The 22,477-nt window shown below is 36.5% G+C and overlaps 1 protein-coding gene across 1 annotated transcript in view; it reads left to right on the top strand.

The window, feature by feature from the left end:
• Positions 1-1,133: 1,133 nt before the first annotated feature.
• The window catches only part of LOC309815979 (transmembrane protease serine 11F-like), a gene marked incomplete at both ends in the record, with an annotated part of 56,181 nt that continues 34,837 nt past the window's right edge, over positions 1,134-22,477 (top strand). Inside the window, 3 exon segments of the mRNA XM_082643101.1 lie at positions 1,134-1,287; positions 12,778-12,955; positions 14,575-14,732. Of these exon segments, the coding sequence (XP_082499227.1) occupies positions 1,134-1,287; positions 12,778-12,955; positions 14,575-14,732 (490 nt within the window).

The following is a 22,477-nucleotide window of genomic DNA, read 5'->3' as shown; positions in this document are numbered from 1 at the left end:
GAGAGAACAACCTAGAAGAATGGAACACATTTTTGTGTAGAGGCCATTCTTAGAGATATAGAATTGCAGAAGAAGTCATGCAGATCACCTGGATGTGACCGATCGAACTAAACTATCTGCTATTTCCTTCCTAGCTCTGCTTCACATAGCATCCTGTTTCTGCCAGATGGATTCTGTCCCAACTTGCAGTCACTTGTTTTCTAGGAGTTTTCTGTCATCAAATTTTGGCTTGTTGACATAAATTTCTCATGCATACGTACGATTTGAAGTGATCCCCTCCTTCATTTCCCCAGCTTCTCTCATCTCGGTAAATTTCCACTTTCACGGTGCAGGACAAAGAGTAAAAGAAAGTATGAAAAGGAAAGAACTACATTTTTACATACAGAAAAATATTAGGTGTTTTTTTTCTTAATGTAATGAGGAAAGTGATCTTAATCATTATGAAAGCTCAAGCACACAGACATCAGAATACTAAACACTTCATGACGGCAAAAGAATGGGAATTAACGTTAAGGAAACAAAGAGAAACCAAAATACAACTTTATTTTCATTTCCAGCAAACAACTGAAATAAGTGTAGGGAAGATTCTGTTTTCTTGTGGCCTATAATAATTATACAAACTCTATATAATGTACTTATTCTAAGTTAGAGCAAATAATATTTATTTAACATTGCACTAATGAGAATGTCAATATATAATAATAAAAAATAAATATCATCAATTTGCTTGATATTATAATATAATAATCCAGGAGGAAGGGGAAGATGGGGAAGATGTCACCAATCAATTTATTGCAAATTCTTTTAAAGTCTGAGGCTAGAATGAAAATTCACTTAAGAACCACCAGCATACCTTATGTGGTAAGATTTTTGTATGGTTAGACAGGAGGAAATAAAAACAGAATCAGTACAAACTACTGAATGAAATGGAATTATCACCAAGTGCTTGTACATTTGTATTTAAAGCTTTTCCAAACTGCAAGGCCTTGAAGGGGAATAAGGTCCAGGTGTTCGTGTGTAGCTGTAGTTGTGCAAATGAAGCTAGAGGTCAGACCTCTATTTTGAAATGACTGCAGATCCCCTTTCTTACCACTCCCTCACCCTCCTCCACATTTCCAGTCCGTGCTTGGACCATGAGCCTCTTAGACCCTTCTGGGCTCAGAGGGAAGACATCATTGCGAAAGCTGCTTCCTGCTACCTCTAGCATGACACTGAATTGCTCACTGCCTAGATATAAAGTTGACGAGAAAAAGCCTAATATCGACCACCTTCATAATTTCAGCTTTGGTAAATTATTACTGAGTTGTTAGATACACAACATTCAAGTGATCTAGGCACTATGAAGTTAGGATCGGTGCCATGGCATACACAGGCCTGTTGGTGGTGATATTTCACAGAATCTTTCCATTACCCTTTCCTCACTGTGTTTAGCTACTCATGTGAGTTCTGTATTGTACCGTAACCACTTTGAAAGAAATGTTAGAAGAAAAAAATTGACTTTTATCAACCTAAATAACACTTGTATATGAACTGATAAAATTTAGGGACTTGGCTAAAATAAGGTAGGAAATCTGATATGAATTGACAGCATTAAATATTTTGCAAAAACATATTTCACTTAATGAAGTCTTTTGAAAAAAATTGAGGAAAATGTTGAATTTTAAACAAAGACTTAAGTACATTTAAAACTTAATTTCTCTCAGTGTTCTGTTAAAAATTGGTTCCCCTTGTTTGAGTATGTTTTGCAGTTGGGCCTCTAGGTCCAGGTAGATACAGGGAAGCAAGCCCTTGGGATGTTCAAGTAATAATGAAAACTGTAGTAAAACCAAAAGAATACAATTCATCTTTGCAAAGGCATTTAAAAATGAATCCATATAAATTGACACCATGAGTAGTATTTTCCAGATTTCTGGACATGACTTTCCAAATTAAAATAAATTTTATAATGTGATAATGAGGAATTTCTTTGGCAAACAAACTTGAAGAGATTTAAATTAAGGAGAAATTTTAGAAGTTTAATTTCACAATGGTATCATATTTCTCAGAGAAATATTTTTGATATTTTCTTTTACAAAAGATTTGAGAAATAGAGGTTAGGCCATAGTGAAAATATGAGCAATAGTTCAAATTTTATGTGCACAGAGAAATAGATAATACAGTATCATATTTTTAAAATAACTTTCTCTGAAAGATAACTTATAAAGGGCTTCAGCATTCCTGGACATGTTTGTTTTAACCATCTCATTGGAAAAAGTTAAGAAGTCATGACTGAAATAATATTTATTAACTGTGCAAGAGGGTAGGCCATTTCTCAGCTACATCTTTTGTCTCTCTTTCCACAGTACCTAATAAAGTGCTCTGTGTATAATAGTCTTTCAATAAGTGTTGTTGGACTGACCTTTTATTTTTATATTATGCAGAAAATATAGCTTTGTTATTATTTACACATTGATTTAACACATTTTTGACTGGAGACATATTACGGACCCAGGCGTTAGTTTCTGCAAAAATCCCCCGGTTAATAATGTGTTAAGAAGTAATCCCAGATTTTATATTGTGTAACTTAAGCCAGTTATTTAAACACACTAAGCCTCAATATACTCACTTATAAAACAGGGATAATAATATTTACCTCAAACACCATTGTAGAGATTAAAATGAGATATTTCAAAGTGCTTAGCAAAGTTCTTGGAACATAGTAGATACTCAAGAAACAGTGCTATTATAACTGTTGCTGTAACTACAGTCTTATTTTATATGATTGCTACTTGATCACAATAGCTTGAATAAGTATTTTCAAAATGAAGTGATGAGTAGGTCAACAGAATGAGCTGACTTCTTGTTTAATTCTAATTCTACAAAAGAAGTTTTATTGGGATCATTCCAAAAGAGATTGTCAAGTTGTTCTCTGTTATTCTAATTTTTCATTTCAACTTTTAAAAATGATAAACCTTATTAACCATAGAGTTACTGCATTACATGAAGATCTACAGTCTAGTTCAAACGATGCCTCCTCCATGAAGCCTTGCTTGACTCCCTCAAGTGGAGATAACATTCTTTTTTCTGAAATTTCTTACCACTTAAAAACAACATTTTTATTTTCAGATAATCATAGACTCACACAGAGTTGTAAAATGTAATACAGAGAGATCCCGTGTATCCAGTTTCTGGCAAAGGTAACACCTTGCTTAGCTATAGTACAATATCACAACCAGGAAGTTGACATTGAGACAATCTATTAACCTTTTGACATTTTATGTTTTTAAAACACGCAGTTATTTGCATGTGTGTGTGTATTTAGTTCCATGTAGTTTTTTATCTCATGTATGGATTTGTGGGCCATCACCACAGTCAAAATGCAGAATAGTTTGATCACAAGGACCCCTCATGCTACCCACAGCCATCTGGCTCCATCCCTACCCCTGTTCCCAGTCTTTAACCCCTGGTAAACATTAATCTGTTCTCCATCTGTATAATTTTGTCATTTCAAGAATGGTATATAAATGGAATCATATGATATGTAAACTTTGGAGGTTGGCTTCTTCACTCAGCATAATTCCCTTGAGATCAATCCAGGTTGTGCATGTCACACACACACAATTATTCATTCTTATTTTATTGCTGTGTAGTATTCTACAGTATGGAAGCACTGCAGTTTGTTTAACTATTCATACATTGAAGGGTATTCAAGTTGTTTATAGTTTTTGGCTACTATGAATAAAGCTACTATAACATTTGTATGTGTGTGTGTAGGTTTTTGTGTGAACCTAAGTTTTCATTGTATCTTCCCTTTTTTTTCTCAATCTTATATAAAGTACTATGCAAACACACATCAATTGTCAACCCTAACCTCCTTTGGTGTACAAATTTTACATTTACCACTGTTCCTGGTGCATCATCCTATGTACTTACACACTTAGAAACTTTGCAAGACCAATTATATGTTCAAATACAATAAGACTATATCTTAATAATAGTGTTATTATCTTAATACCTTTTCACGTAAACATAGGGAATTTAATTATTAAATTCTGTGACGTTCAAGAAATTCACAAAACATTTTCAAAGAAACAACTTTTAGCAGAAAGCCAGTGCAACAATGATGTTTTTTTTAACTCTAGAATATTTCTCTTGTTAGTTCTAGCACTTCTGGTGGTGTAAATTAACAAACATTACTGATGTTCAGGTTTCTTCCTGCAAAATGAAGCAGCCATACTGTGGATTGGGTGACTTTAATAAACAACATAAATGTGTTTCTTGCAGTTCTGGAGGTTGGGAAGCCCAAGATCAAGGTGCCAGTTATAAGATAAATAAGTACTAGAGATTTAATGTACAATATTATTAATATAGTTAACAATAAAAAGTAATTTCATATTTAAAAATAAATATGAGGACAGTATTAAATAAATTGCACTCAGGGTGCCATTAAAAATGGATTTTTTTGACCTAAACAGACATTTCTCCAAAGAAGACATACAGATGGCCAAGAGGCACATGAAAAGATGCTCAACATCACTAATTATTAGAAAAATGCAAATGAAAATGACAATGAGATACCACTTCACACCAGTCAGAATGGCCATCATCAAAAAGTCTACAAACAATAAATGCTGGAGAGGGTGTGGAGAAAAGGGAACCCTCTTACACTGTTGTGGGAACGTAAGTTAGTACAACTACTATGGAGAACAGTAGGGAGGTTACTTAAAAAACTAAAAATAGAGCTACCATATGATCTAATAATCCCACTCCTGGGCACATATCCAGAGAAACCTATGGTTCAAAAGGATATGGGCTTCCCTGGTGGTGCAGTGGTTGAGAGTCCGCCTGCCGATGCAGGGGACAGGGGTTCGTGCCCCGGTCCGGGAAGATCCCACATGCTGCGGAGCAGCTGGGCCCGTGAGCCATGGCCACTGAGCCTGCGTGTACAGAGCCTGTGCTCTGCAATGGGAGAGGCCACAACAGTGAGAGGTCCGTGTACCACACACACAAAAAAAGAAAAAAAAATTGTGAATAATGTAGTCACCATCATTTTTTAACATTATTGTAATTTGATTAAGGTGAATGGTTGATTATACCAGAATAACAATGAGCTGCTCTTTGAAGTAAATTCAATCCAAAAGTGAGTCAGGTATAGTTTAGTTAAGCATATGGAGTTGGTTAAATTCATTGAAGATTAATTTTTAACCTATTCTCTTTGTTAAATGAGGGGTTCATCCAAGAACTCAAATTCCTACCTTTAAAAAAAATTATGGCCAAAATTTTTTTTGATAGATGAGAAAGTAAATTGTTTCGTGAATGGACTTTTTTGGATATTTGGAACATGATTTTAACAATTTCAGCTATTATTTAAAAATAATAATCAATTTTTAGAGTCCATACATCCTATTTACTAGAGGAGAAATTGAATAAATCATAAACTCTTGTGATCTTTTAGATATAAAAAATCTCCTTAATTGTTTTTGACAGGAAGAAATTCACAATGAAGGGGAAAAAGCAATATCAGTGCTATAGTCAACAATATGTATTCTTTAGAACTTTCAAGAACATCTAAAAGGGGTCTTCCAAGAAAAGCATTTTATAAGCTGTAATATAGTGATTATTTGTATAGAAACCATCTCAGCTACTTTCTGTACTATGTACATAATTTAGGCTACATAGTGTTTGAGTCCCTCAAACTAATATTCATGTCTCAGAAAGACTAAGCTACCAGGCTAAGTTACAACCAGCTAATCCAAAACAAATTTGAGACTTCACTATCACAGTAAATTTTTCTACTCATTAGAAGACACATATGATCAGATATTAATAAGGTTATAAATATTGTTATTATTTACTTTAATTGTATACTCCTTTTAAAGTGTGATTTATCTAGTATAAGATGATGAGATGAAACAAATGAATTCCAGTATAAAAGCATACATGGCATGTGGGGAGTTTCTTTGAAGAGTTTTGACAATGTTGGCTCAGGGAAACATTAATTAACAAGTCATCAAAAGAGATAGAAGGAAGAGTAGGATTAAGAACTGAGAACAGAACAGAGAGGAATAAGACTGGGTGGAGTTGCACAGGTGTGGCATAGGTACTTATTACTCATTTTTAAAGGATCTACTCTACCTAAAAGTTAATTAGTCCTGGAGGGATAAGAACAAAAATGTTCTCCTGCTCATAGGAAATATCTAATTTGCCAAATATATACACTGCTTACAAACTCTTCTGTTTTGTAAGTTTTATTTAGGATAATGAAGAGATTGAAGAGACTGACGAACAAGTTGAGGCTATTTTGAAACTTGAAATCAGATTTGTGTGTGTGTGTTACATCTCTTTGTCCAAATGGACTATTTCATGACATCATGTCTTTCAAGATATGAAGAATAACTAATGTCCAAACCTTATAAAAATTAGACTAAGGGTGGTCATATGACCTAACTCTAACCCTAGACCACTCTATCTGTATGATGCCAAGTCACAATATTTTCTGATTATTTTTAATCTAATTAATTGGTTTTGATGATGAAATGTATCTGTTAAATTATGTTATACAAATAATCCTTGTTTATTGTCGAAACATTAGAAAGTATAGTTAAAGAAAAAGTAAACAAAAAGGAAAAAGTCTACCCATAATCTTATAACATGGGAAAGTTGCAATGGACATCATGTTTTCTTACACATTTAATTAAACATATAAATTATGTTATATATTTGTGTTTATAAATCTATATATGTCCATGTAGATGATGTGGCTATAGTTTGCAAAGATAAAATCAGATCACATGTAATGTTTTGTAACTTTCTTTGGATAAATAAAAAAAGCAAATCAATTTATCCCCATCAACATGAGTACACAAACCATGCTATTTTGCTCACTGTTGTATCCCTAGCAGTTAACATAGTACTCCAGGATGATTTGTTAAGTGAATGAGCATTAGGGTCTATCCTCTTTGACATATTTGAGGCTTCTATGTTTTAAACTAATATAAAGACCTGATGCATAAGTTATAGATTGTGTTGTATGAGTTGGCAGAGAGACAGGTAGATTTAGAATATTTATCATCTGATTTGAGCCACTTTCCTCCTTTCGTAGGTACAACATATCTTCCCAGAGAAGATCTTGGCCACTGTGGATGACAATCCTTATTTCTCTTGGAGTGATGACAATCTTGGCAGTAACTTTGGTCTCCTTGTCCATTTTCTGGCAGTTGGTCAGTATTGACACGTCAATTTTCACCCTTACTACTAAATCTCTTTTAACTCTTAGAAATTGACAAGAAACAACAAGAATATTAAATTTCTTTATGGAAACTTTCTCATCTACTTACTACTTTATTTCAACATAATAACTTTTTATTATTTGACACCAAAGTTTATAATATTTTGGAATCAGATGCCTCTTTGATCCAGTCTATAAGTTATATCAACAGTTATGGGAGTATGGGCAAGACTGAAATGCTCAATACTTTGATGCCAATATTCATTGTCAATAAAAGTGCTTATATAGTAGGTTTGTAGTTAAGCTGTACATCTTTTAGTAAATATATCTCAAATTTTGGAGATCTCTACTCTTCTTGGCTCATTTCTGATATTGGTTGTTAAGATACAATTGATAAGCAGCAATGGATAATCCACTAATGGCTCTTCTAATAGTGGATAGTCAGGAGTGGTTAAATGGCTGAATGCTCATACTAACTTGATCTTATTTTTAATAACTCTTATTAACCCTACATCCAGAAAAAACATGTTTTTCCAGCTTATTTTTACCTTTCAGAAAAGTAAACCCTTAAATCTGTGTAATCATTTAATGTTTTTAAAGAAATTTGATATCCATCATTCTGCTTGATCCTCATACTAATCCTTTGAGCCTGGGAGGGCAGGTTTTACTATTATCCTTATTCTCATATGCAAGAAACTGAGGCTCAGTAAAGTCAAGTGACTTCCTAGATATCACAGGCTTTTAAGTGGCATAGCTGATCACAAACCCACATCTTAATACTTTAAGTGTATTATTCTATTGACTTTATCATGATTTTTCTGTTTTATTCCTCTGAAATATATTACCCTATACAATAATGCAGTGTGGCTACATTTTGCTTGATTCAATGAAAATTCCAGTTCTCTTCCAACCTAACCTCTTCTCCTTTGCTTCTCCCCAACCATCTTAGTTTCAAATTTAAAAACTTATCCTTCAGAAGCATAGTGGTTGCTCATTCTCTTGCCTGCCATGTCTATCCATGAACTCTCTGTAGACTGAATCTTTCTATCCTCTTCTTGGCTCTACTCATTAAAAAATAACTTTATTCACATAACTTCCTTATGTATAGTGCTCTGAGTTTTCCAAATCAAACCCTCATAAAGAAGCCCTGTCAGCATGTTAATGAGGACCAGTAGCTTAATTAACTATCCTCCCAAAATATAGTTTGCATTTAACATTGTTTCTTCTTCTGGGGAAACAATGACTTAGTGGAAAGGAGTGATGCAAAAGGGAGAACTACAGGCATCCTGGCTTGAGCAGGAAGTGTGTGGATGAGAATTTACTCTTGAATTTCTCTATATGATCAACTATCTACAATTTCAGATACAAGGCTGGACAAGCTTATATTACCTGAAGTTAAATTAGTTGATCTGGGCTTCTTGAAGTAAAAATAGACACTGAAACTCTGTTGTGAAGGTTGTTTGAAGTCATTTTGGAAGATGGGTTTACTCTAGGATTCTGGCTTAGGAGCTAACACAATCTTTGTTAATGTTGAGAGTAACTAGAGTTGGATGAGAGCTAGGGGAATCTCTTATTCAAGTGGTAGTAAATTAATTTCCCTGTCTGAGTATATCCATTGAATATTAATTTTGAGATAAAGATATGGAGAGACTTGAGGTCACTTCCTATTTTAAAATTTTCTAAGTATTTCTTTATTTCACAGGAAAGACTTAATATTACCAAGGTGATTTTCATATTTCTGGAGTCATATACAATGATAATTGTGAAAAAGCAGTTTCACAAGTCAGCACAGATCTCAGCAAATATATTGAGACTAAGGTAAGTCAGAGATTTACCTTACTAATTTTACTATAAATTTGATTGAAACATGTGGTGGCTTTGTTTTTTTCTCTTGACAGATGTCTGATGCATTTCAAAATTCTGGTGTATACAAAGAGTATATCAACTCTCAAGTCATCAGACTTCTATAAGTACAAATTCATTCAAGAGCTTATGGAACAAAAATAATTTTTTAAAAAAAGATCTTATGGAACAAGAAGTAGGTAATATGTCATATCAGCTCCAGTTTTAAATAACAACAACAGCAAGAAACAGAAAGAGAGATAGATGGAGAAAGAGAGAAGGAAGGAAGGGAAGAAAGAAGGGAAGAAGGAAGGGAGGAAGGAAAGAAGGGAGGAAGGGAGGGAAGGAGGGAAGGGATAAAGAGCTCCCCATAAATTAAAGTATCACTGTATTTAACAAATTTCTATTCAGTGTAGGAAGTGTTCTGTACATATCTTTAATCTCTGTACTTGAAGGAGAATTGTAAGGTTTTTGGTGGCAGTCTGCCCTAACTGATTTCTATGATAAAAGATAACTGTAACTATGCAAAACAAGGAGTCTGATCTGATTGTTTTGCTACCTATATACTAGCCATCTCTTCTCCCATGCATACCCATCTGGCCATATCTTTTCTAAAATAATCCTCTTTTGGTCTCTTTAATAATTACCATCACTGTAATGCCTCTGGACAAAAGTGAATCTTTTGAGATAACATTTGTCTAAATATGTATTGTAAGTGTTCTTGATGGTGGTAGTGGTAAGGGCTGCAGGTAGACAGGTATCACAGGGCATAGGGGATGAGTGATAAAAGGAGAGAGCACTTGTAATTTGGCAACTGCCAATATGTATTCTGGGGAAGTCTGAACTCTCCAAACAAAACAAAACAAAAAATCCAGCTAGCCAACCAACCCACCAACCAATCTACTTACCTACAGACAATATCTTTTGAATGCTTCCTGGCCCTGCATTTAAATTTTCATTTATCTCTTTCTCTAAAATAAAGTTATTAGAAAATATTTGTACAAGAACACTTTTTTTTACTGCATTATTATAAAATCTCAAGTCAATTATTTGTTGGTCAGTACTCAGTTTCTCAAATGTGTTTGAAATATTCTGATTTCTAGTTTGTGGTTCATATCTTCTTTCATGAACAATACCTCTTAACCAGTTAAATTTTTAGGGACCATTTCACTTTATTTATACTGGGACAATATCTGTGTATTTTTTTAAAATATGTATGTGAAGGCAATATAATAATTAAAATGTAGCAAATCCAATGTGTTCATGAAACATCTAAAAAATCAAGAAACACACTAGAACATTTCTCTTGCTTCTAGTTCTTATCCCAGTGGTTCGAGTGTACAGTTACAGTTGACATTCAAGTTTCCTCCAGCAAAAAAGAATAGCATGAGGACTAAAATCAAGGCTATCTTACATCTGATGTTGAAGGACAACATGGTATCCTGGAATGCAGTTCCCACTTCCATCAAACTTATAGGTATTTCACTTATTTTCTACTACTTAATTATCTAGACTATTTAAAAAAGTACTGGAAAAAAATGAACCAAGAGTTTCAGGAATTTGCTTAGGAACAACTAGTCTTCCCAACTGTGGCACTCCTACCATTGAGGTGGTAGTGGAGAGGGCAGTGCTATAGGATCTTTGTCTGCACAGTGATAGAAATAAGTGTTAAGCTACAGGTATGCTTGTGAGTTTGGATGGGTTGGCTGTAATGGATGGAAGGGGGGTGAAAAATAATAATCGAAGCATTATTCCTCCCTACTTCTACTTTTGTCAGGAACTCATTATAGGAAACAGACAGGGTTTCCTTGATCATTAAGCGTGAAGATTGCAGAAGTCAGTGTGAAGTTGAGGACAGGGAGTTCTCATTGTTTCTTGTGGAAGAATGGAAGTAATACTATTAAAGATAAAATTTGTCTGAAATAATTCCCTAGAAAACAAGGGAAGAAAATGATAGGATTTTGCCCCAGTACAGAAAGTAAAGTCTGTAAACATTCAAAGGTCCTATGAAGTTCTTCAAACGTTAACTTGGATTGTTAAAAGGTCTATTAGGTGATAAGCTTGTGTTTCCAGAGCCCAGTTTTGTGCTTCCTCCAGACTGACAGTTGATCCTAGTGTCCTTGAAAGCTCTGATGGCTGCCAGCTGCCAGTTACAGCTCTTTTGCCTCAGAATACAGTCCCTGTCTCCAATGGGCCACTCATGAGAAGTGAGCTTGAGGTAGAGGTTCTGAAAGGAGTGATACGATTCCCTTATGGGTAGTCATTGGGAAAGAAGGCTGTACCAGTTACTGTCCCTCTGCATCCCAGGGATTCAGAGTCAGCACTTTCCGATGTGTCTTTTTTTAGTTCTCTCTTCTCTTTCTCTCTAAAGCCTCTTCCCAATAGAAAAGAGACTTGAATTTAAGTTAAATTCTCAAAATTTCATAATTCAGTCTTAGTAATGAAATGACTTCTAAAGAGCAGGATAGGTCCAATGAAATGTAATTGTATTTTTTTTCTTTAAAATATAGATAAATACATTTCAGAGTAATGAGAATTATCATAGGGGAAAAAAAATCCAAAGATTATGCCCAGTGCCATTTTTAGTAAGAGTGTCAGCTTCTTACTTCACTAAATATTTTACTTCAACCATCATAAAACTGAGAGCTTTGCTTTTTTATTTCCTTTTCCCTTTTCCTATACTACCTGGTAGAGATGTGGAGAGATGGCCAAAATATAACAAGTAGAAGTGAGAGGGGTTGATAGACAATACATGAACTAGTCTGAATAGTTAAATGTTGGGAGTAACTGGGTTAGAAAATTTAGTCCTTGGGCTGAAGAGAATTGCTTGGTGATATTTTATCAACCTTATGTTTTGTTTTGTTTTTTTTAATTTCAGAAATCAGCAAGGCTAATGCTGAAATGCTTACCAATAACTGTAAGTTTAGAAACTTTATTACAAATTTAACACATTCACAAATAGTTCCCCATCATTTTGCTAAAAAGGATCTAGAAGTACTTCATGTTGGAAATCTATAGTAGTTTTTCAAAATTATTGGATATACCACATATCTATCTGGCATTTCTTTTTGAAAAACACTGACTATTTATAATGGGTTGTCCAAAAGGGTGAAATGAGAACTGCTTCTAAAGAATGGAATCATGAAGAATATCATGTCTGAATTAGTTTAAAAAAATAAGTGAAGGAAGAAAGAACAACTTAGGATAATAAGAAAATGCAAAACTAGTCTATATCAAATATATTTATTATAAGGTGAATAATAGTTCTGTACCTTTTAAGCAAATTCTCTTTAGAGTATCATGAGGCCTACAGCGTGATACATCCATGTATTCATTCATTCAGTGGATATTTATGGAATTTTCTGTTGTCTATATGGGGCTTTACAGACAGCACTGCATATGCTATGCGAGATACAGACCTTAATGAAGCAAAGTCTCCACCTTCAAGAATTATGCAATCTACTTGGGGAGACTAGAATTATAACAGATAGATACAACAAAAATCAGTAGTTGAAAAATGCTTGAAACTGGAAAAGAGGAAAAGTAAAAGTCACCCAAACAAGGATGGAGTGGGCTATTGTGATAAGGGTACATCCCAGGAAAAAAAACAACATTGATTAGGAGATGCTGGACAATCATTGAAGGGTTTCAAATAATGTTTTAAAATATATTTCTTATAAAATATAATGAAAGATACGTGCTCTTATATAAATAAATCCTTTCTTCAGGTTATGGGGAACGACTGACCAATAGTATCACAGCAGGCAACCGAACTGTGAATGGGGAAAATGCCCTGATGGGGGCCTGGCCATGGCAGGCAAGCATGCAGTGGAAAGGCCAACACCACTGTGGTGCTTCTCTGATCAGCAGTAGATGGCTCCTATCGGCAGCTCACTGCTTTGCTAAGTAAGTTTGAAAGTCTGACTAAATGCAGGATTCTGGTTGCAGGCCTATTTGGGAGGTCTGTGGGGTTAACCTAAATGTGTGAGGTTCATCAAGACCATATGAAATTTACAACCACTTACATAATTGAAGGGCAGCAAAGACATTTAAATTGGGCAACTAAGGGAAAACTGAGTGGAAGCAATTAACATTTTCCAAATAGGGGCTTTGCCTGATTTAAGTACTTTACTTACATCATTTTATTTAATCATAACAATAATTCCATATGAAAGGTATACTTTAACCTATTTAAAGATGAGGAAACTAGGGTTTAGAAATGGTGATGTAACTTGACCAAGATCATACAGCTCTTAAATTAAAGAAACTGAGTGTGAACTTGGGTATGTCTGACTCCAGTTACAGGGTGCTTATTTGTCTTGCCCTCTGGGGGTTTACAATCTAGTTGAAGAAATTTAAACGTGATTTATTAAAGGTATAAGGCAGCATAGTGTAGTAAGTGTCACAGGTACAACACAGGTAGCACGTGCTATGGAAACTTGGTGAAGAAAGAGAACACAATCTAGCTGAGGTACTCAGTTGTAAGATTTGATCTAGCCTCTAAAGATATAAGCTTTGATTGATTGGGGTAGGTAGATCAGAAAAAATAATATTCATTTAGAGTTGGAAAAATAGCCTTCTTCAAACGTGTTGAGATGGAGCAACACAAGTTGTATTCTATGGACAGCAAACACAAAGAACTATTTGAAGTAGAGAAGATTTGTAAAAGGAAACATTAGAAAATATGCTTAGATAACGTAGTTTTATTTATTGGGGACACCTCTAAATGACAAGATGCTTACTTACTGGAGAAACACAGCTATTGAATGTGTGGAGTCACTGAATATTTCAGAAGGAGAGAAAGACTGAAGAGGGTCACAGTTACATGAAGGACTTGAAACCTTAAAAAAAAAAACGCACCTGACATTTTGAGGAAGTGACAATAGTTAAATAGGATCTTAGGGCCTAAACTGAGAAAGAATCTCAGGGGAACTGGAGAAACTGGTCAGAAAATCTAAATTAGAAGCCAAGATGCATTGACTTTGGTAAGTATAATAGGGTGATTGGGTGAGAACAAATGCAATTTTTTATGTATGCAGACAGATGCCCAGAGCCTGCCACAGGCTCCTGGAGCCCAGGGTATATGGTAGTATGAGTGATTCTGGACTCCATCCACTGAGACTGCTTATATGATTCCTACTCAACTCAAATGCATAGAAATCAGATGGGGCTGAACTAGCAGGAGACATCAGTGACTCTAGTTAGGGGATTTGAAGAAGGCTGACAGCTCTACTAGTCCTTAGCACTATTTTTATGTGTCTGCAGCATTTATGACATACCCACATCAAAGACATTTTAAAAATAAGAATTTAAGTGCTTTATAGTGTTGTTTGGGAAACTCACACCTTAAAGTGATAAGATAACCACTGTGAATACCGTTTTGGCCCCCATACTGAGTGTATTTTAATTAAGTTGTGTCCTCCAGGAAAAATAATTCAGAAGATTGGACTGTCAACTTTGGAACTGTAGTAAATAAACCATATATGACGCAGAAAGTCCAAAACTCTTTTTCATGAAAATTATAGCAGAGCTGGGGTTCATGATGATATTGCCCTTGTGCAGCTTGCTGAAGAAGTCTCTTTTATGAAGTACATTCATAGGATTTGTTTTCCTGAAGCCAAAATGAAGCTCTCAGAAAATGACAGTGTTGTAGTTACAGAATGGGGAACACTTTATATAAATGGTAAGTTTTTCCGTAAATAAGTAATAGCTTCATAGGAATAATTATTTGATCAATCAATCAATCAAGCAATCATTCTTTCACACAATTAACCAGTCCATAAATATACTGAAAAGAAAACCAAGTGATGGGACCAAAGGCATAGTGTTGTCTTCAATTTCTGAAATATCTCTGGGAATAAGAATTGGAAAATTTGGAATTTATGTGCGAGGGAGTCAGATCTAATACACATTAGAAAGAAACCAATGTAGCCTGGGACTGTTCTGGCTCTTGGTGACCGAGAGAATCTGCTTTATTCCATAGATGTTCTTTGTCTCAACAAACAAGGTTAAGATATCCATAATACGCAGAATTTATTGCCCTAAGGTACTCTTCCAGTGATACTTCAGCAGGAAGATTATTGATAACAAAGTTTGCAATGCTCCACATGCATTGTCTGGCTTGGTGACTGATACAATGCTGTGTCCTGGATTTATGTAAGGAGAAGCTGATGCCTGTCAAATACTTCTAGATACATTATCAAATCATTTTTCCCAAGTACTAATTCAATGGAAGTTTTTATCACCATAATATTTTTGTCTTAATGATTTTCACAGAGTAGCTTCTTATTTCAATCCACATAACAAATATTTATTAATCTCATTAATGTACCAGAACCCAGCTCATAAGCTGGAGATGCAGTGGTGAACACAATCCCTTTTCTCATGGAGTTTTCAGTCTAGGAATCCATAGTTACAAGGTAATAAAATAAATTTGGCCCTATTTTCTGAGCAACCTGCAGAACTAGAATGCTTGCCTCTCTCTTATCAGGAGATGCAGCAGGAGGTTTTACATGTGCACATGTCATGCATTCCTCAGAGGCTTCATCATGGAGCCTCTGAGTCACTTTCTCCATAGTTAAGTTTGGACTCATTACAAAGTCAGCTTCTAGTCTTCCCAATCCACTCCAGTCCAGCTGTAGGTAATAAACTCTGGTTTGTAGTTGCCCTGGGTTTTGAAGAAATTCAGGAGTCCCACAGTTCTAAGCCCAAAGAGGGTGGATTGTCTCACTGCCTAGGGGCTGTTGACAACTCCAGAGGGGAGATAGAAAGAAATGTTTCAGGACAAGAAACATTTTTTTCTCCTTTTATTCTACAATGATTCTGGTGGACCACTAGCTTACCCCAACTTTAGGAATATTGGCACCTTGTTGGAATAGTAATCATACTGGGGTGAAGGATGTGGTAAAAAAATAAACCAGGTGTCCATACTTGAATGACTGCTTATTGTGGATGGATTACCTCCAAGACAGCACTCTGAAAGAGAAGTAACTTAGAAATGTAACAAAAAGACAGTATAGGGTATTCTTATTCATTGCTTCAAAATCTTTTTCTTTTGATTGTTGGTATACCAACCATTTTCTTATATACAAATGCATAAAGGTCTTTTTTTTAAAAAAAAAAATTTCTTTCTTTATTTATTTTTTGCTTTATAACAAATTTAATCAGTTATACATATACATATGTTCCCATATCCCCTCCCTTTTGCATCTCCCTCCCACCCTCCCTATCCCACCCCTCCAGGTGGTCACAAAGCACCGAGCTGATCTCCCTGTGCTATGCGGCTGCTTCCCACTAGCTATCTACCTTACGTTTGGTAGTGTATATATGTCCATGCCGCTCTTTCACTTTGTCACAGCTTACCCTTCCCCCTCCCCATATCCTCAAGTCCATTCTCTAGTACATCTGTGTCTTTATTCCTGTCTTACCCCTATGTTCTTCATGACATTTTTTTTCTTAAATTCCATATATGTGTGTCAGCATACAGTATTTGTCTTTCTCTTTCTGACTTACTTCACTCTGTATGACAGACTCTAGGTCCATCCACCTCATTACAAATAGCTCAATTTCGTTTCTTTTTATGGCTGAGTAATATTCCATTGTATATATGTGCCACATCTTCTTTACCCATTCATCCTATGATGGACACTTAGGTTGTTTCCATCTCCAGGCTATTGTAAATAGGGCTGCTATGAATATTTGGATACATGTCTCTTTTTGAATTATGGTTTTCTCAGGATATATGCCCAGTAGTGGGATTGCTGGGTCATATGGTAGTTCTATTTGTAGTTTTTAAGGAACCTCCATACCATTCTCCATAGTGGCTGTACCAATTCACATTCCCACCAGCAGTGCAAGAGTGTTCCCTTTTTTCCACACCCTCTCCAGCACTTATTGTTTCTAGATTTTTTGATGATGGCCATTCTGACTGGTGTGAGATGATATCTCATTGTAGTTTTGATTTGCATTTCTCTAATGAGTAAAGATGTTGAGCATCCTTTCATGTGTTTGTTGGCAGTGTGTATGTCTTCTGTGGAGAAATGTCTATTTAGGTCTTCGGCCCTTTTTTGGATTGGGTTGTTTGTTTTTTTGTTATTGAGCTGCATGAGCTGCTTATAAATTTTGGAGATTAATCCTTTGTCAGTTGCTTCATTTGCAAATATTTTCTCCCATTCTGAGGGTTCTCTTTTCGTCTTGTTTATGGTTTCCTTTGCTGTGCAAAAGCTTTGAAGTTTCATTGGGTCCCATTTGTTTATCTTTGTTTTTATTTCCATTTCTCTAGGAGGTGGGTCCAAAAGAATCTTGCTGTGATTTATGTCATAGAGTGTTCTGCCGATGTTTTCCTCTAAGAGTTTGATAGTGTCTGGCCTTACATTTAGGTCTTTAATCCATTTTGAGCTTATTTTTGTGTATGGTGTTAGGGAGTGATCTAATCTCATACTTTTACATGTCCCTATCCAGTTTTCACAGCACCACTTATTGAAGAGACTGTCCTTTCTTCACTGTACATTCCTGCCTCCTTTATCAAAGATAAGGTGACCATATGTCTGTGGGTTTATCTCTGGGCTTTCTATCCTGTTCCATTGATCTATCTTTCTGTTTTTGTGCCAGTACCATACTGTCTTGATTACAGTCGCTTTGTAGTATAGTCTGAAGTCAGGGAGCCTGATTCCTCCAGGTCCATTTTTCGTTCTCAAGATTGCTTTGGCTATTCGGGGTCTTTTGTGTTTCCATACAAATTGTGAAATTTTTTGTTCTAGTTCTGTGAAAAATGCCAGTGGTAGTTTGATAGGGATTGCATTGAATCTGTAGATTGCTTTGGGTAGTAGAGTCATTTTCACAATGTTGATTCTTCCAATCCAAGAACATGGTACATCTCTCCATCTATTTGTATCATCTTTAATTTCTTTCATCAGTGTCTTATAATTTTCTGCATACAGGTCTTTTGTCTCCTTAGGTAGGTTTATTCCTAGATATTTTATTCTTTTTGTTGCAATGGTAAATGGGAGTGTTTCCTTGATTTCACTTTCAGATTTTTCATCATTAGTATATAGGAATGCCAGAGATTTCTGTGCATTAATTTTGTATCCTGCAACTTGACCAAATTCATTGATTAAGTCTAGTAGTTTTCTGGTAGCATCTTTAGGATTCTCTATGTATAGTATCATGTCATCTGCAAACAGTGACAGCTTTACTTCTTCTTTTCCCATTTGGATTCCTTTTATTTCCTTTTCTTCTCTGATTGCTGTGGCTAAAACTTCCAAAACTAGGTTGAATAAGAGTGGTAAGAGTGGGCAACCTTGTCTTGTTCCTGATCTTAGTGGAAATGGTTTCAGTTTTTCACCATTGAGGACGATGCTGGCTGTGGGTTTGTCATATATGGCCTTTATTATGTTGAGGAAAGTTCCCTCTATGCCTACTTTCTGCAGGGTTTTTAGCATAAATGGGTGTTGAATTTTGTCGAAAGCTTTCTCTGCATCTATTGAGATGATCATATGGTTTTTCTCCTTCAATTTGTTAATATGGTATATCACGTTGATTGATTTGCGTATATTGAAGAATCCTTGCATTCCTGGAATAAACCCCACTTGATCATGGTGTATGATCCTTTTAATGTGCTGTTGGATTCTGTTTGCTAGTATTTTGTTGAGGATTTTTGCATCTATGTTCATCAGTGATATTGGCCTGTAGTTTTCTTTCTTTGTGACATCCTTGTCTGGTTTTGGTATCAAGGTGATGGTGGCCTCGTAGAATGAGTTTGGGAGTGTTCCTCCCTCTGCTATATTTTGGAAGAGTTTCAGAAGGATAAGTGTTAGGTTTTCTCTAAATGCTTGATAGAATTCGCCTGTGAAGCCATCTGGTCCTGGGCTTTTGTTTGTTGGAAGATTTTTTATCACAGTTTCAATTTCAGTGCTTGTGATTGGTCTGTTCATATTTTCTATTTCTTCCTGATTCAGTCTTGGCAGGTTGTGAATTTCTAAGAATTTGTCCATTTCTTCCAGGTTGTCCATTTTATTGGCATAGAGTTGCTTATAGTAATCTCTCATGATCTTTTGTATTTCTGCAGTGTCAGTTGTTACTTCTCCTTTTTCATTTCTAATTCTATTGATTTGAGTCTTCTCCCTTTTTTTCTTGATGAGTCTGGCTAATGGTTTATCAATTTTGTTTATCTTCTCAAAGAACCAGCTTTTAGTTTTATTGATCTTTGCTATCGTTTCCTTCATTTCTTTTTCATTTATTTCTGATCTGATTTTTATGATTTCTTTCCTTCTGCTAACTTTGGGGTGTTTTTGTTCTTCTTTCTCTAATTGCTTTAGGTGCAAGGTTAGGTTGTTTATTCGAGATGTTTCCTGTTTCTTAAGGTGGGATTGTATTGCTATAAACTTCCCTCTTAGAACTGCTTTTGCTGCATCCCATAGGTTTTGGGTCGTCGTGTCTCCATTGTCATTTGTTTCTAGGTATTTTTTAATTTCCTCTTTGATTTCTTCAGTGATCACTTCGTTATTAAGTAGTGTATTGTTTAGCCTCCATGTGTTTGTATTTTTTACAGATCTTTTCCTGTAATTGATATCTAGTCTCATAGCACTGTGGTCGGAAAAGATACTTGATACAATTTCAATTTTCTTAAATTTACCAAGGCTTGATTTGTGACCCAAGATATGATCTATCCTGGAGAATGTTCCATGAGCACTTGAGAAAAATGTGTATTCTGTTGTTTTTGGATGGAATGTCCTATAAATATCAATTAAGTCCATCTTGTTTAATGTATCATTTAAAGCTTGTGTTTCCTTATTTATTTTCATTTTGGATGATCTGTCCATTGGTGAAAGTGGGGTGTTAAAGTCCCCTACTATGAGTGTGTTACTGTCGATTTCTCCTTTTATGGCTGTTAGTATTTGCCTTATGTATTGAGGTGCTCCTATGTTGGGTGCATAAATATTTACAATTGTTATATCTTCTTCTTGGATCGATCCCTTGATCATTATGTAGTGTCCTTCTTTGTCTCTTCTAGTAGTCTTTATTTTAAAGTCTATTTTGTCTGATATGAGAATTGCTACTCCAGCTTTCTTTTGGTTTCCATTTGCATGGAATATGTTTTTCCATCCCCTTACTTTCAGTCTGTATGTGTCTCTAGGTCTGAAGTGGGTCTCTTGTAGACAGCATATATATGGGTCTTGTTTTTGTATCCATTCAGCCAATCTGTGTCTTTTGGTGGGAGCATTTAGTCCATTTACATTTAAGGTAATTATTGATATGTATGTTCCTATTCCCATTTCCTTAATTGTTTTGGGTTCGTTATTGTAGGTATTTTCCTTCTGTTGTGTTTCTTGCCTAGAGAAGTTCCTTTAGCATTTGTTGTAAAGCTGGTTTGGTGGTGCTGAACTCTCTCAGCTTTTGCTTGTCTGTAAAGGTTTTAATTTCTCCATCAAATCTGAATGAGATCCTTGCTGTGTAGAGTAATCTTGGTTGCAGGTTTTTCTCCTTCATCACTTTAATTATGTCCTGTCACTCCCTTCTGGCTTGTAGAGTTTCTGCTGAGAGATCAGCTGTTAACCTGATGGGGATTCCCTTGTGTGTTATTTGTTGTTTTTGCCTTGCTGCTTTTAATATGATTTCTTTGTGTTTAATTTTTGACAGTTTGATTAATATGTGTCTTGGCGTATTTCTCCTTGGATTTATTCTGTATGGGACTCTCTGTGCCTCCTGGACTTGATTAACTATTTCCTTTCCCATATTAGGGAAGTTTTCAACTATAATCTCTTCAAATATTTTCTCAGTCCCTTTCTTTTTCTCTTCTTCTTCTGGAACCCCTATAATTCGAATGTTGGTGCGTTTAATGTTGTCCCAGAGGTCTCTGAGACTGTCCTCTGTTCTTTTCATTCTTTTTTCTTTATTTTGCCCTGCAGCAGTTATTTCCACTATTTTATCTTCCACCTCACTTATCCGTTCTTCTGCCTCAGTTATTCTGCTATTGATCCCATCTAGAGTATTTTTTATTTCATGTATTGTGTTTTTAATCGATGCTTGATTCATCTTTAGTTCTTCTAGGTCCTTGTTAACTGTTTCTTGCATTTTGTCTATTCTATTTCCAAGATTTTGGATCTGGGAAATAGAATCTTGGATCACCTTTACCATCATTATTCTGAATTCTTTTTCAGGTAGACTGCCTATTACCTCTTCATTTGTTAGGTCTGGTGGGTTTTTATCTTGCTCCTTCTCCTGCTGTGTGTTTATCTGTGTTCTCATTTTGCTTCTGTTACTGTGTTTGGGGTCTCCTTTTTGCAGGCTGCAGGTTTGTAGTTCCCGTTGTTTTTGGTGTCTGTCCCCAGTGGCTAAGGTTGGTTTAGTGGGTTGTGTAGGCTTCCTGGTGGAGGGGACTAGTGCCTGTGTTCTGGTGGATGAGGCTGGATCTTGTCTTTCTGTTGGACAGGTCCAAGTCTGGTGGTGTGTTTTGGGGTGTCTGCAGACTTTTTATGAGTTTAGGCCACCTCTCTGCTAATGGGTGGCGTTGTGTTCCTGTCTTGCTAGTTGTTTGGCTTAGGGTGTCCTGCACTGTAGCTTGCTGGTCGTTGAGTGAAGCTGGGTGCTGGTGTTGAGATGGAGATCTCTGGAAGATTTTCGCCGTTTGATATTATGTGGAGCTGGGAGGTCTCTTGTGGACCAGTGTCCTGAAGTTGGCTCTCCCACCTCAGAGGCACAGCACTGACTCCGGGCTCCTCAATTTGGGATGATGTGTTGTCTATTCATGTATTCCACAGATGCAGGGTACATCAAGTTGATTGTGGAGCTTTAATCCGCTGCTTCTGAGGCTGCTGGGAGAGGTTTCCCTTTCTCTTCTTTGTTCTCACAGCTCCTGGGTCTCAGCTTTGGATTTGGCCCCGCCTCTGCGTGTAGGTCGCCGGAGGGCATCTGTTCTTCGCTCAGGCAGGACAGGGTTAAAGGAGCAGCCTCTTCGGGGACTCTGGCTCACTCAGGCCAGGCAGGAGGGAGGGGCACGGAGTGCAGGGCGAGCCTGCAGCGGCAGAGGCCGGCGTGACGTTGCACCAGCCCGAGGCGCGCCGTGCGTTCTCCCAGGGAAGCCGCCCCTGGATCCCGGGACCCCAGCAGTGGCGGGCTGCACAGGCTCCCGGAAGGCCGTTGTGGACAGTGACCTGCGCTCGCACACAGGCTTCTTGGCGGTGGCAGCAGCAGCCCCAGTGTCCCACGCCCGTCTCTGGGCTCCGCGCTTTCAGTCGCGACACGCGCCCGTCTGTGGAGCCCCTTTAAGCAGCGCTCTTAATCCCCTCTCCTCGCGCACCAGGAAACCAAGAGGGAAGAAAAAGTCTCTTGCCTCTTCGGCAGCTCCAGAGTTTTCCCGGACTCCCTCCCGGCTAGCTGTGGCACATTAGCCCCCTTCAGGCTGAGTTCTCGCCGCCAGCCCCAGTCCTC

The sequence above is a fragment of the Mesoplodon mirus genome (assembly GCF_964341445.2).
Source record: "Mesoplodon mirus genome assembly, chromosome: 2".
Classification (NCBI taxonomy): domain Eukaryota; kingdom Metazoa; phylum Chordata; class Mammalia; order Artiodactyla; family Ziphiidae; genus Mesoplodon; species Mesoplodon mirus.
The sequence above is the reverse complement of the archived record's forward strand: the minus strand, read 5'-3'. Positions and strand labels throughout refer to the sequence as shown.